The sequence below is a fragment of the Cataglyphis hispanica genome, chromosome 12 (genome assembly GCF_021464435.1).
Source record: "Cataglyphis hispanica isolate Lineage 1 chromosome 12, ULB_Chis1_1.0, whole genome shotgun sequence".
In the NCBI taxonomy this organism is placed as follows: domain Eukaryota; kingdom Metazoa; phylum Arthropoda; class Insecta; order Hymenoptera; family Formicidae; genus Cataglyphis; species Cataglyphis hispanica.
In genome coordinates, this window is record NC_065965.1 from 897,131 (window position 1) to 913,188 (window position 16,058).

General features: G+C 33.2%; 1 protein-coding gene across 4 annotated transcripts in view; it reads left to right on the top strand.

Moving 5' to 3' along the window:
• The window catches only part of LOC126853389 (rap1 GTPase-activating protein 1-like), a 132,138-nt gene that overhangs the window by 81,405 nt on the left and 34,675 nt on the right, over window positions 1-16,058 (top strand). For all 4 annotated transcript variants that reach the window (XM_050599079.1, XM_050599080.1, XM_050599082.1 and 1 more), the window contains 2 exons: window positions 9,555-9,651; window positions 9,845-9,937. In XM_050599079.1, the coding sequence (XP_050455036.1) occupies window positions 9,555-9,651; window positions 9,845-9,937 (190 nt within the window). The remainder of the gene's footprint in view (window positions 1-9,554; window positions 9,652-9,844; window positions 9,938-16,058) is intronic.

A 16,058-nucleotide genomic window follows, 5' to 3' on the forward strand; every position in this document is an offset into this window, starting at 1 on the left:
TAATTTGTCAACAAGAGACACAATACGCGATTTGTCATAAGAATTAGTATTAACTTTAAATAATTTCCAAACTGAAAATTTAAGAAAATTTGTGCTTAGGTTTTGCACAGATACTCGGAAGAAATAGTAGAACATTTTATAAAATTTTCATGCTTTTATCAATGTTTTTCATGTGACACATATTTTAATACATTTAAACAATAGACGATCATAAGAAATTCGTAATTTTTTGTATAACCAAGCATTTGAGAGAGAAAAATTTATTTATAAATTTATAATTATAGACATCTTCGTAATTAAATTAAATTAAATCATTTTATTTCTCTTTATAATTTATAATAGATTACTAATTGCAAATCTGCGCGATACTGACTCTTTCTTAAACGAATCAAAATATATGGAAAATAATACTTTGAATACGAGTCCAAGTAAACTTGGACTTGTAAAAATTTTACTGTTATTATTTACACCTGATTGAATTTCTTTCTCGACCGAATAAACTACTCGGCATTAAAAGTACTGTCACGCTCGTCGAAAGACAAAACGGATTATCCAACGAGTTTATACAAGTACAGATGGATTGGATTTCTAAGGCCCGGCTTTATCAATAAAAAGGGCCCCTCGCGCTATCTAATCTAACTCATTTATATATAGAATACAACATCCGACCGAATGATTCCGAGTAGTACATATCAATAAAATAATTTCTAAGAATAAAAAGCAGTAGACGAATCAGAATGAATATATGAAGAATATATTTCAATAAAAAAAATCGATTGTACAATTTATGGACAGCTCTAAAAAAATCGAGATGAAACTTCAGCGAGAAAAATATTATTTAAAGAATAAAAAATATTATTTAAAGAATAAAAAATATTAAAGGTGTCCCCTCACGTGTGACCGTTTGAGATGAAGCCGAGGGAGACAAAAACAAAAAGGAAAGATTTCGGTCGCGTAATCAATCATAACCGTTTGCATGCGATGATGCACATAGGTGTGTATGTGCGCGTGTGTGTGTATATTAACATATTCATGCGTGATATTCGCGCGCGAGATTGCTTCCTGGACACATCTGTCCGTCAATCTTCGGGACCCTTTCTGCGTCGTAAAATGTGCGACACCGGATAGGAGGCGAGGTCGTCATTTTCGAAAAAAAAAAAAAAAATGATAGATATTTACTTCGTTGCATTTTTTGACAGCTGATCGCGGTCGAATAGAATAGCGGAGGGGGAAGGAATGTAATAGAAAAATATTGTTTATGTATTAAAGACGTGATACACATTTAAATTAATATTTAATAGTCATCGTAAAGCATTAATTAATTAATTAATTAATTTATTTATAAATGGGAAAGATATGTCTTTAATAACAAAAAGAAAGAAAATATAATTATTGTTTCAACATCACAAGAATGTAAAATAAGATTCTGGGTGAATAAATAAGAAAAGAGACAGAGATATAATAGATACAAAAAAAATACAATGAAATTTTATTCAATTTATGTATCAAACAAGATAGATACTGTATTAGAATTACAATTAGTATCGATATACTCGCGACGAGATTTACTGCGTCTCAATCGATCGGTGACGTATCGATCCATCAGAGATACATCAGACCTGACCCATAGAATAGGCGACGTATTACGTAACGGAATGCATAGGGAATGCGTGAAGGACGCACACATATGCATATCGATTAGCCAATGGAGTCCTCTATGCACGTGGCATTTATCGTAATACACGATCGTCGTTGATATAAAGCCACTAATAAAATTAACTTATTAACATACTTTTGTTATATCTTTTTAACGCGATTCTAATTTAACATATATATATTGTTTTAAAATTAAATAATTCGACATTAAATAGTACGTGTGAAAACGAATGCTTACTACTTCGTAATCTGATAAACTGCGGTGTAGCAACTCTCTTGCTTAAGCTGTATAATTACACGTTGATAAATTCAAAAGAAGTAGGACACATTGTAATGTCTTATCGTTAATTTATTTGTATGCAGAGTGGGGCTGGCTGACCGGAGGGGGGGGGGGGGGGGAGTCGCTGATCACGAGATATGAAATCGTGTACGCGTTACGTTTCCTGAATGCCTGCTAACATTCCAGCCGACTGTGTACAATATTTTTTGTCGAAAGTGATAAACCCGTTGTATCTACTAAATAAAGACAGTCTCGCGCGATAACTTTCACGAGATAAAATTGTCGTTCGGGGGCCCGGGCGCGATTTATCGAGCAGTAATCGAGACGCGACAAGCCGCGGTTGGCGACTCTATCCGCGAGTTCCCGGATTGCTTGACATGGCTAAGCATGCCGTGCAGTAAATATAGTTTTTCGAGATACATACCCATGAAGATCAGGTGATTTTGCATTTCGCAGAAAGATATATGTTTTGGAAATTTCAATTCCGCGAAATGGTTGAATAAACATATATACAAATATGATTTCTACCAAAAATGTGGCGCGTATTTTTTTTTTTTTTTCAGTTTTTACGTAGATAAATTTATTTCGAAAAAAATGATAGAATATTATAAAAATGTGATTATCGATTTGATAGCATTTTAGTTATGTTTGCATATTAACGGTGACATATTCGGGCTCTTGAAAAATGAGTATGTTTTCTAGATTTTTTTGCAGCGCAACGACTTGATGAAAACTTTTTATTTTTTCACAATATTAATATAATAATATTAAGTACTTAAATAAAAATTTTTTTCATAATATTAATATAATATTATTAAGTGCTGAAATAAATATTTTCATGCACATCGTGCATGAAAAAAAAAAAAAATCTAGAAAACTTATTTTTCGAGACTTCAAAGAGTATGTCCCTTTAATAGTAATATTTCGATTTATTAAAATATTTGTTTTTATCGCAAACATTTTTTTTACTATACTAGTACACTTGTATTTAGTTGCGCGAAAATTGATTACGGTTTCGATATCGAATCCCGAGCGAAGCTCGGGATTTTGGATTGGCTGTCATCCTGCACGCACATTGCAAAATTGATTTTGCAACACGCAAGTGGCACGGCGTCTGCCACGGAGAACTCGTTTGTCCGGTTACTTTCCATTCGCGTGTACACTTCGCTCGCATTTTTTTTTTCCCCCTTCATTTTGCTTTCCATAAACGCGCAAGACTACGGTCGGGATGTTAATTGTTCTTTCCTCCTTTTTTTTCCGCCTGGGCACACTTGAAATGGTGGATAAAAAAAAATGTCATAACGCGCCCGTCAATCTGTCACGCGCGTGTCATTTTTTTAAAATTATCGCCAATTTTTTCTTTCGCAGAACTAAAATGTATGTGAATGATTTTAATTTCGATGTATTCGCCGCGTCAGTTCTGTGTTAACATACTGATGCTAAAACGCAAACCTTCAAATAATTTTGTTATTTATTTATCTTATTTTTTGTTATTTATTCATCTTATTTTTGCTGGCACAATTTACATTATAAAAAAAAATTTATAAAAATGATGAAATGAGAAACGAGATATAATGGCTACATTATTCCCCATTTTATTATCATATAAGAGATGTTATCTCGCTAATTTGGACGCGAGATTGCCGCGATATCCATTGTTTGAAATTAAAAGTGGCGATCTTAAAAGGGAATACATTGCCTAAATTGGACGCAGAGACGAACGAAACCCTCGGAGCGTAATCTCTGCGAGTGTACCCGGTAGATTACGAGCGGAGCAATTATTAGGGCGTTCATCCTGGCGTGCGCTAATTTTTCCTTTGTTCGTCCTGAGCGTCGAGAGCGTGTCCGTCCGTCCGTCCGACGGTTTTCGCCGACCGAGAACCGTCATTCGAGCGTTTTATTAAATTAACTCGTCTAATTGGTCGCGTCCATTATTCCCGTGGTTCCCGGATGCGCGTGGAGCATTTCGAAGAAACACGATCCAATGAGAACCGCGTGCGCGCAATTCCATGTTGAATACGAATGACGTAAACTTCCCCTACCCGCCCTCCCACCAACTGTTTCTCAACCGGCAAGCGACAAGCGAGGAGATTACAAAGGCCGCAGATTTGTCGGATGAAGTTTAATTTTGATAAAAAATTAGACACTCGAAAATATTCGAAGATACTCCGAGAGAGAAATATTAAAGTACGTAATTTTTTAACTTATAAACTTCCCTTTAAGTTGTTAATTTAATTATATTTATTATTGTATTTATATCGTTACAAGAAAAAAAGTTTCAATTATTTTTTTTATTTTATGCAACAAGAGTTTGCTGTTTTCGATTAAAAATTTTAAATTTTAATATACTTTTCTCAAGCTTATAGAGATTAAAAACGAAGCTTAAAAATACTGGTGCGCGAAATTACGCGTTATTATTTGAGGACCGGTTAAGGTCGGAAGGAGGGGCGGGGAGGGAAGGAGCGGCGGGGCGGAGGGGGGGGCGGTTGATCTCGTTTGCGTAATAATCGACTTGGGAATGGAAAACGACAATGGCGGTCGCGGCGGAATGCGCGGCTTGTCGACGGATAGATGCAAACGATAAATGTCAGTCGCGACGAGATTGTATTGTCCGCTAGAGAATTTAACGAATACACCGTCGATCGTAACGGAGAAGAAATATCGAGGATTGAGCACATTTGCGATCGTTCAATCTCGCACGACCGGTCTATGCCGAGATTTATTTGACATTTCGCAATCAAATGTTCGTAGATATACGACTTAACCCTTTGAGGACGGCAGACATATATGTATATAGGTTTTAAAATTTGTTTCCAAAGATGACGAACATATATTTATATATATCGTATAAATATCTCGAGAACAACGAAAGAAAGAAAAGTTATTTGCTTTTGAGATGGGAAGAGAATAGCATTATTTATTTTTATTTTTGATGATTTTGAAGGTCATTTGAAGGTCAACTTAATTTTTTTAAAGAAAAACCCTTATTTTTTATCGCATATTCTTATTGTCCTTCTTAAGACCTTTTCGAAACATTATAATAAAGTATTCTTTTATTAAGAATTTCCCGACTTATTTTATATCTTAATTTGTCATATTTTGATATAAAATATCTCTAAAGTTTGATTTTTTTTTTTTTTCAAAAAGAGCCGTTCTCGAAACTCGCATTGGGGGGGAGCCAGTTCTAGGAGGTGTTCATTTTTTTTTTTTTACCCAATTTTGCTAATTTCTTCCATCTCTTTTTTCCCGAGCCGGCACTAAACCCGGTTATGGCGCGACAAGAACTTAGGTTCCGAGGCGGTCCTTCATAGCGTTCGACCGGGTGTGCGGAATGTGCAATTATCGGCGGATATATATGACAATAAATACCAGTCGCAGAAGGAAAGATCACGGAAAGGCCGTTTTAGAAGCTGGACCGATTTCTTCAGTCGAGAGAGAAAGAGAGACGCGGCATTCGTCGCTTTCACGAAACTTCTCTTTCACAATGTCTCGTGAAGAATTCATTTTTTCTTTTTGTCTCGTTGTATCCGCATGCATCGCGTGCTAGAACGAGATCACTGATGCAAACTGCATCGATTTTACAAACACTGGCATTCGAGTGAAATACAAACACTCTTGCCGAATACATGTTCTATTTGTCAAACAGAGTAAAATATTTAACATGCGATATATTGAAAATAAAATATGTATATTTAAAAAATACTAGAAATGATACATGCACACAGATGACAGTTAAAATAAATATAATAAAGATTTAATATCTCCGCTCGAATATTAAAAAAATAAATGGAAAATGTAAAATAAATATTTATTATAAATTAAAAATAAAGTATTAGATAAAATATACGTTTTGAAAAAAAATATTGAGAATTATTGATTGAATATATATATATATATATATATATATATATATATATATATATATTTCAAAAATAAAATAATATATGTATATTTAAAAAATACTAGAAATCATAATATGCACACAGATGGCAGTTAAAATAAATATAATAAAGATTTAATATCTCCGCTCGAATATTAAAAAAAATAAATAAATGGAAAATGTTAAATAAAAATAAATAAAAACCACACGTTATGAATTAAAAATAAAATATACCTTTTTTAACTCACATATACGTTTTGAAAGAAAATATTTGACATCATTATTTGGGCATCTCTTATCTCACACGTGCGTAATTGCGGGGCAATCTCTTTTTTTTTTTTTCTCGAACGAGGACGACGCGATGAACCGCGAACGAGAGGATGCCACCGCCGAGATGACGTCGTCATCCCAAAATGTCGGCAGCTGTCGCCGCAGATGCGGCCGCACGTCTCTTGTTTCTTGTTTCCAGCTCATTCTCGGTTCGTAGGGAATGCCCCGAATTAGAGGCGCGATCCCATTGAGCTGACTCGGATAATATCCCAAACATCGTATACGGATTGCTGGATATTTATTCGAATTTTTGATTTTCATTTAGCCTCAACTGAGAAATTATTCTCTGGCTTTTCTTTTATTTTAAATTAATTGCAAACTAATAGCATTTCGATAAATCGAATCGCGCGCATCGTGCGTGCGTATGCACGATTTATTCGACAATTTAACGCTCGGATAGAGCCGGCATCGCGCCCTTGAATTTCGAGGAATGACCAATGAATCGACGGCGGCCGTTTACGTCTTTACGCGTGATTCTCCCGTGCTCGCTCCTCTCGATCCTTTGGCGAGGCCGAGTTCTCTCCCCGCGATAGAAATACGATCGTACGAAGCGATTATTTCTTTGCGGCACACAGAGCCTGGATAATTGCTATCTCGCTTATATTGCGCCTCTCTCCATCTCGCTCCTTGCGTTTTGGTCAGCGAGTATTTGGAATGGACGCAGTGGCGTAAGCTCGAATTGTTGAATTATATTAATTTGAACGAACGCGGTAAAAGGGGAGAAAATAGTTTTTCCTAGATTTTTATTAAATTGTTTTTCTTAGATTGAGATATAGTTACAATGCGGGGTACAAAATATGAAAAACGGTGTATTAATTCTCGGGAATCAAATGTGTATTAAGTTTTAGGAAAGTGACGTAATCGATTTTTTTTAAATTAATATTAGCCTTATTTTAAAGGAAATATTTTAATATAATATTAAAATATAAATTTTTAATTATACGAAGTGTGCTTTAAAAATGAATAATAAAAATAAATAAAGAATAAAATAAAAATAATAAAAAATAAAATAAAAATAATAAAAAATAAATAAAAAGTAAAATAAAAATAAATAAATAAATAAATAATTATTTCGAACTTAAAATGATGAGGATCCAGCTAACATTTTTTTCTCTATGCTTCTGTTGCGGGGTTTTCTCTTCTCAGAAATAAAGGGAAAAAAAAAGACTAACCTACGCCTCTGACGTGAATACTTGTTTCGCAGTCAAAGAGTTTGCAGAAGAGCATTCCGAGTAGTCACTCGGGCTCAATTCGACCAGGACCTCGGTGCCTTATTAGAATTTATAGAGTATTTGAGAAAATTGCACGTTGCCGCTCACAGTCGAGTATTTGTTAATGAATCCGGAATCGCTTTTCTTTCTTTCATTGTCGAAAGTTGTTGGTCGGTTTGTCGGCAACTATTTACCGTTGAATCTCCAACATCAAACTTTCGAATGTATTAACACGTGTAATTAACGAACGAAGCTGACATATCATTTTATGGAAACTCTTAAATTATTAAGAGTATGCGAGTATCAGCTGTAGAAGAGGGAAAAGGAAAAGCTCTATATTTGGCTTTGTTAATTTGGACAAATTGTTCTGGCCATTAAAGAAAGAAATTACCTCGAGTTGCCTGAAGCGTGAAATAGTGTCTCGCTTCTCGTCCTTTGCGAGACTTTGCGCGTAATATTTGTCAAACGTTAAGAAATTTATGGTTCTATATTTTTTAGTTCTAGAAAAAGTTTTGCCTTTAAAAGGAAAGAAATATCAAGCGCATACCGAGATGAAAAACTTATCGAAGGTAAAGCTAGAGCTCTTGATAATTTATGAATTTTTATGAAATGATACAGTTTCATCAACGTATAATTAGCTCATTCGAGATTAATTTAACTCTTAATTTTTTCATAATATATTCAGCGCCGCCATCCAGTCACTTAAGTCACTATTTCTTTTTGACAAGTCAGTAGAAAGTCACTATCGTCCAAAATCGGTCATTAAAGTCACTTTTCTTTTCTTGAACTGAGATTGAAATAAAATAATAAAATATAAGAACTCTATTCATATTTTTCCTCTGTCTGATAACAATTGTTACTTGCTTATATATTTAATATTTAATATTATATATACATATTTAATATATTCTTTAATAAATTATACATATATAATAAATTTAATAAATTATACATATTTAATATTTAATAAAATACACTATTTATTTTGTTATTTTTTATTAAAAATTATCGAAACATAGATCTGATCTTTTTTTTCTTTTCTTAAATGGCTTTAATGGCTGATTCTGAGAATTTCATACACAATGTCATCTTTACTATTTTAATACCTAAAAGTTACATTTAGTTATTTTTTCTGTCAAAAGGTCACTTTTATTTTTTATTTATTATTTTTATAACATCACTAGCTATTTTTATACAATCTTACTAGATTTAATATATGAGATTTAATATATAATACTCGAGATGAAATATCCTTTTCTCGAAACATTGAGCAATAAGGAAATTAATTTATCCCTTTTGACAATACCTTGTCATTATCAGCGACACATACACGCAGTGTACGAATTATATACCTTATGCGCGCCACAATATAATTCACTTTACCTTTTATCTTCCTTATTTATCGCGCGTTGTGTCTACCGCAACTTTTCCTCTCATAAATGCTTACTCCGAGCCGAGCCTCACAAAGCGTTTCACCTTAAGATTTACTCACGCGTCGCCGCAATATCGTTTACGGCCTACAGAAGAGAGAGAGAGAGAGAGAGAGAAAGTAGTGTGTCTCGTAATAATATCGATGTAACTTACATACGGAGCGAGTTATTATTATATGCCTCCGCGCGCGAAAATATGTTAATACGCCTATTTCTTAATACACGACAACCGGTAATGATGCACTTTGCCTTATGGGATCGCGCGCTAGCTCGATCGATCGATCAATCGATCGAAACGTGTTTCCGAAATGACCAATATCCACTATGCGTCGAGAGAAGCGATATTTTTTCGCTGATTTTTTCGCTAAATTTAACTCTACGCACTTTCGAGATAGACTCATCAGCTGAGAAGCGTATCAGAGAGAGAGAGAGAGAGAGATTACGAAAAAATTGACTATTGAATTACATGTGTGTATACATATTATATATATATTTGCTAATTATTTGTGGAATAATAATAAAAAAAGGACAGAAAATTGTTGATACATTTTGTCAATATTGTTTTGATATCTGGAATTTTGAGAAAAAATATCTGGAAGATGAGGAAAATTTTTGAGACAAGATATCGTGTAATAAGTTATAAAAGAGATACTGAGATATGTCGGCGGCCGTCATGTCAATTTGCGTATTGACACATAGGAGACTTGGATGTTTTGTTTACGAGGAGACTGTTTACTAATCGTTTATCTGCCTCGTTTGTTTTTCAGAAGGCAGCAGTTGGAGCAATCTGTGTACGAGCCCGAGTCGCGGCGAACCAACACCGTGGAAGATGACAGGCAAGGCTCGAATCCGGAGAAAGTCAAGGTGAGTTAATCTCTTAATTTAATTGAAACTTTCTCAATACTTAGTTCGTTATTGTGTTTAATTAATTGTGGTAGAATTAAATAATTTAATTATGTATATGATAATTGGGGATTGTAAAAGAGCGGGAGAGATAAGGGAAAGGTAAAGGAGAGAAGCGGAGGTTCAAGGGTGATTCTGAAAAATCTGTTTACAGAGCACAACGCAGGATCTGTTTGAGTTACTAGAGCGAGTGCAAAGTTCACGGCTCGACGATCAACGCTGCGTTCTACCGTCATACTTCTCTCAGGTATGTGCGATAAGATTTATATTGAAATTTATATTAAAATTTATATATGTCGTAGCCAGATTATATAATCCATAATTTTGTAAAACTTCTAGGATTTTTATAAAGTGCGATCTCTTTCTCAAGTCATAATTGAAAATGAAATATTGTCCAACCTGGCTAAGAATTTTTTAATCTTTTTATAAAATACTAACAAGCGACTTGTCAGACGCAATGATTTCTACATATAGTTTATTTCAGTTATTTTATGAATGTCTGTCTTTGTAGAACAGCCATTTATAGAAAATTAATAGATAATTATGTTATAATAATTATAAGTAATTGTGTATTTTTAAATGAGGAAAAGCTTGTATGAATACTTGTTGTATTTATTATTTTATTAATTAAAGCTTTATAAAAGTAAGATAAATAAAATTCTTGAAAATAATGTTTGAAAATAAATAATAAAAAGAGATATAAGCGTGAAAAAAAAATTAAAAAAAATATTTATTATGATTATTTTAATTTTATCAAGTGTAATATAAAGTAAGGTCAAATAAAATAGGGTCGTTCATAAAATGAATCAGCCAGTATCAAATCATTGCGTTTGACAATGTGGCGAGTCTTGTTGGCGAGTGTTTTATAAAAAGACTAAAACTCTTCGCCAGATCATAAAGTATTTCATTTTCAATCATGATTTGAGAATGTGACCGCAGTTTGTAAAATGGCTAGACGTTTTATAAAAACGACGAATTGTGTAATCTTTTATGTATATGATATATACATAGGACGAGTAAAATCCTTTCCGTGAAAGGAGGAAAAAAAAAATTTTAGAAGATAATTACACGCCAATTAAATTTTAAACAACAATTGAAGGGCAATTGAATTTTTTTTATTGCATTTCTTAAATTATTTATATTAATTATAAATCTAACTATCCATTTATATATTTAAAGGTGAAAAATGTTTATGACATAATGACGTTATTTTTCAATTTAAAACAACTTATGGGGCGTATAATACTTACGCGATACCGGCGCCCGTATATCTTGAAAGAACAAAATTCTTGGCCCCTCGTTTTCAAATATCACGCGTTTAACGCCGCTATCAAACGAGCAGCTAAAAGCTAAATATGTCTAAATTTACGACACTTTGCTTCTGCCTCACGCTTTCACGGTCAATTTGATCCTAAATAATCGCCTCGATACGCCCAATATGAGATCAACAATGATCCCAAAATCTCAACATTGCGCGTGTCCAACATTTTATATTATATATATATATATATATATATATATATATATATACATACACATATATATATATATATATATATATATATATAATAATAATATATATATAAAATAATAATAATAATAATATATATATATATATATATATAAAATATAAAATAACATATAAAATAAAAAATAAAAAAATAAATATAAAAAAAATATATATATATAATGTAATAATATATATATATATATATATATATATATATATATATATATATAATATTAAAAACTAAACTATCACGATATGCGTAAATTTGTGTTACTTCACAGAAATTTTACAGAAATTAGAAAAAAAAAATATAAGGGAATTTTATTAAATACTTCAACAAAAATATGCTTTCTATTATAAGTTTTTATATACAATGTAAACACAGTTTATTAAAAAGGACGATTAATTTCTGGAACTTTTTAAAAGAGACTAACTCGCACTTTTCTCAAGCTCACCCATTCAAATTACTCTTAATTGTCCGTCTCTTGCGCGCAATTATTGCGGAGCCGCTTATGTAAATCTCGCGTGACGCTGTTGTGTGCATTCCTTCGAGACGACGGACGGGCCTGCTCGTTTGCGCGCGAACGAGCCGGAGATGAATGAATGGACAACACGAGAGCGAGAGGGAGGAAGGAAGGAACCCCGAAGATGAATGAACAACGCAATACGTCACGGTTGCCGGGCGATGCAGGCGAAAAAACTCGAGACGAATCGCTGGATCGCGCGCCGCTTGATCCCTCCTGCGATCGGGCTGATTGTGAGACAATTTGTTTTCGTTTCGATAGAAGGTGAAAGCGTGTACTAGTCGCGTGTTAAATTAGCTCGATAGATGAGAATAACATTCTCCGGATGGAAATGGAAAAAGGTGCATTCGTTTCCACGTCGTTTTACGATGATTGATTGAACGCTTGACGTAAAATCGAATGATACTGCAAAAAGAGAATTAATTATACAGAACAATTAAATAATTCAGGGTTGGGTAAGCTAATTTTTTTTTTAATTTAAAATTAATGCCAAAAATTAATTAAGTTTACGTTAAAAATTATTAAACAAAATTAACTCAGTTAAAGCTAAGTTAAAAAATAAGTTATTTATTTAAAGAAAAATAATTAATTATTAAAGTTAAAATTTTATTAATTTTCTATCCAATAGTGAATCGACATATCTGACAAACTTGTATGACAAGTGAAATATTTGCACGATCAATCATTTTCACACGACTTTAATATTGATGAATTATTTTAACTTGTATAAGCAAAATTAATAAATCAACGTAAATGCATTTAAAAATAATTAATAATTTAAATTTAAAGTTAACACGTTCAAAATTTATTAAATTAAAAATTATTTTTAATTGTTCAATTAGTTACTATCCAACCCTGGAAAAATTGCATATTCTTTCAATAATAAATATAAAAAAAAATACCGATGACAGAGAAGTTAAGAATTTTTAGAATATACACAATTGAAATTAAAGAGACCTTTTCGTATATAATTAATAGAAACGGCAAAATGTCAACAATTGAAGAATTATTATTTAATGCTAAATCTTAATTGACATTTGGACGAATAAAGTCTTGAAAATGCGAATAAAGCCTTGCTTTTAAAAATTTAATCAATTTTGAATTTAATCTAAAATGAAAAGGACTTGGTTGGAGCAATCACATTTATTTAATCAATCATGATTACGCAGAAGTTCTCCGTTTTATTGTCGACTTACGTTGGGTCTTCTCTTTTAATGGCAAAAATTAAGTGACTTTTATACTCGTGGGAAATGTTGCGAATAACAAGTAAAAAAAGAAAAAAATGATACGTCTGCAGGAAGTTGCGCATATGGGAACCGCTTTTGAGAAACGTTACGTTTCTACTTCTCGTCGGCGAATCCGCGATCCGGATTTCAACACGCGGTCTGCAATCATCTGCGTGCCACATGCTATCCCACGAGCTCTCTCTCGTGAGAAGCACTCGCTCTTTTTTACTTACCGAACTTCGCCCTTCTCCCGCGTTTGCTTCACAAGCAAATCTGCCTAATCGGCAGATATATTTCTCCTGCCGATAATGCAGAAAGTTTTAACCGAGCAGGCGATAGGAATTTCCTGTGATGTCGACGACACGTACATGACAATATATCGACTTGAGATAAGAAAGAAGTTGATTTTCTTTTTTCATCAACGACTAAAAGGATATTTTATATACTATTGTACTTTTTATGTAAAATAAAATATAAATTATATATTTAATCAAATAAGGTAAATGATTATGATGCTAAAATTATCTAACTTGAAGAAATTTTAGTCTGTATTTTTATCCTGTAGGTTCAATTAATTGTTTTCTAATCGATGATATATTTAAACATAGATATAAAACCAAAGAATTTACTGGAACTCGATTAAATCTTTTTTTATGTTAGTTAATTTTAATTAACTTTAATTAGAGAAAGAAGTGTTTTTTATGGAATTTATACCGCCGCTAGATGGCAGAAGAATCTATATTACGAAACAGTAGGTTCAATTGTTTTCAAGATTTGAAATGAACATTATTTTATCGCACATAAATTTCAGCTAATTTTTGCATTTAATAAAAAAAAATGAGATTACATTAAATATTTGTTTATACCTATAGTTTAATTTTTAGTTTAGAAAAAAGGGAGAGCTTATATTTTAGAGAGAGTTAGATCTTATATCTTCTAAAATTACGTAGATATTTTTCTGTTATTCTTTTTTTAATGATTTTTTAATGGCGCTAATTATTTGACGAGTATTTATCACTTTTAATAATGACTATGATTTTATTACGTTATAATATATCGTCTAATATCTCACTTCGAAAACTATTCTCTAATTTATACAAAATTAAAAACAAATATAATCTACAGTCATTTAATAATAATTATTTATCAATTATTATGAAATCAGACCTATTCAAGTAGTAAATAATTATATGCGAACCGAAACGCGTCGCTGATTCACGCAACGCGGTAAAACGAGACGCATTATCCATAGAAGAGCAAGGCAGGGGAGACGCGGTGCTTCCGGTCGGCCAGGTAAGCGCGCCGGAAGTCGCCGCTTGGTGCCGTCGTGCTATGGCCGAACGGACGGGAAGATTTTCAGATCTGTGCCCTCTGCTCAGTGGCCGTGAAGATTGTAGATTTCATAGGTCCCTTTTTTTCACAAAAGAGATCGTCATTATTGCGCTCTTCATGAATTACGGCTGGGAATAATTCTGACAAGGAAACGAGACATATAAGTTAAAAAAAGAAAAGGATAAATTTGTAATTCTATATTTGAGAGAGAGAGAGAGAGAGAGAGCAAGAATGAATAAATAGGTGTTACATTTACAAGCAAAGTTACGTCATTGAAAAATTTATTTTTCAATTTTTTTTTTTTATATAATTCGCCTTAATACTTTATCACGCGGGTTTTTTTTTCTGACAGTTATGATGGTTGAGTTTTACTTGAATACGAATTTTTTTTTTTTTCGAGAACTTTTTCCGCGCTTCCGATCTTCGATTTGCTGATAACAAGCCGTTACCAGTGTTGTTACATTAAACGCATGGTCGTTTCCATTGATAGCGATTTAAATCGGCTGCAGCTGCTACAGCTCGTTAATACTCGTTATCTCCCAACTAAATTCCAGTGTGAAAAAAAAAATCTGATATCTACTACGCGCGCTCATCCATTTTCGACTATCAGCTCCTCCCTCTCTTTCTCTCTCTTCCTCTTAAATTTCAACCAATTTTCCACCTAATATGCGTCGTAATCACTAAGCTTTCAGGCGCGTCAACTGTTTCCTAGCGATCGGTGTATAATTATCACGATATCGGTATAATTACACGTTTTATCCGAGGATAATTCGAAATCGATCGAAGCGAGTTGCAATTTAATATCCGATTCACTCGTTAATCCCATTCCAATCTACAATTCTATTCGCTATCTAATCCGATTCGCCCGAATTCGATTTCATTCGCCATTATGTTGGTACATATGGCGCAACATATTGTTCGAGTCAAATCTTCGCACAGATTCCTTTTTCTTTTTTTCTCTCTAGAGAGAAAGAGGAATATACATAGTGGAGGCTCATCTGTATTCGCCCACCTACTCATAAAGCCTACAATTTTTGAAGAGTCGCGTACATGAATAGGGGACGAGTTTTTTGACGTTTTCGAGTTTTCGGGCACGGGAAGTTGGCTGAAATAACGAAACAAAGAGACGTGGACACAAAGAAATGAGAAGCCTCGTCGACAACGAAGTAAGTCGACCACGAAAGGACATCCGGCCTCTGTTTCTCTCTCTCTTTCTCTTCGTGCCTCTCCCTCTGGTTCTCCCTATATTGCCACAAACTCGGCATCCGTTTCCTCTTGGTTTCACCTTCCGCACCACCTGTCCTTACCATGCGAATGCCAAGGGTTCACCTTGCTCTTGAAAGGTTCCCGCATACGTGAACGAATTTCCACCGCAGAGCGTCATGTATGTTATTGCACTTTAGGTATAATTAATGCTACATTAATGGATTGCCGTTTCTTATAAAAATTCTTTGACACTTTTATCCTATAAATAGAATGGGATGTGGAGGTCTAATTAACCGCATATTATCTTTGTCGGAGTAGAGATTCTTTTATGAAACTTTTCTCGGATGCATTTTAGAGAGAAACATGATGCAATTTTGTATGTAATAAACTTTCTTTTTTTTTTTAATATAAAACTATTACGCGAGATTGAAATGTTTCGTGAAAAAATGACACATATACGTTTTGCATTTAAGGAGGCTTGATTGAACTCTCGAGAAATGATTACACTTTCTTTTTTTTATAGCGCAATGACTTGATACAATTTATTTATAATATTAATGCAATATTAAT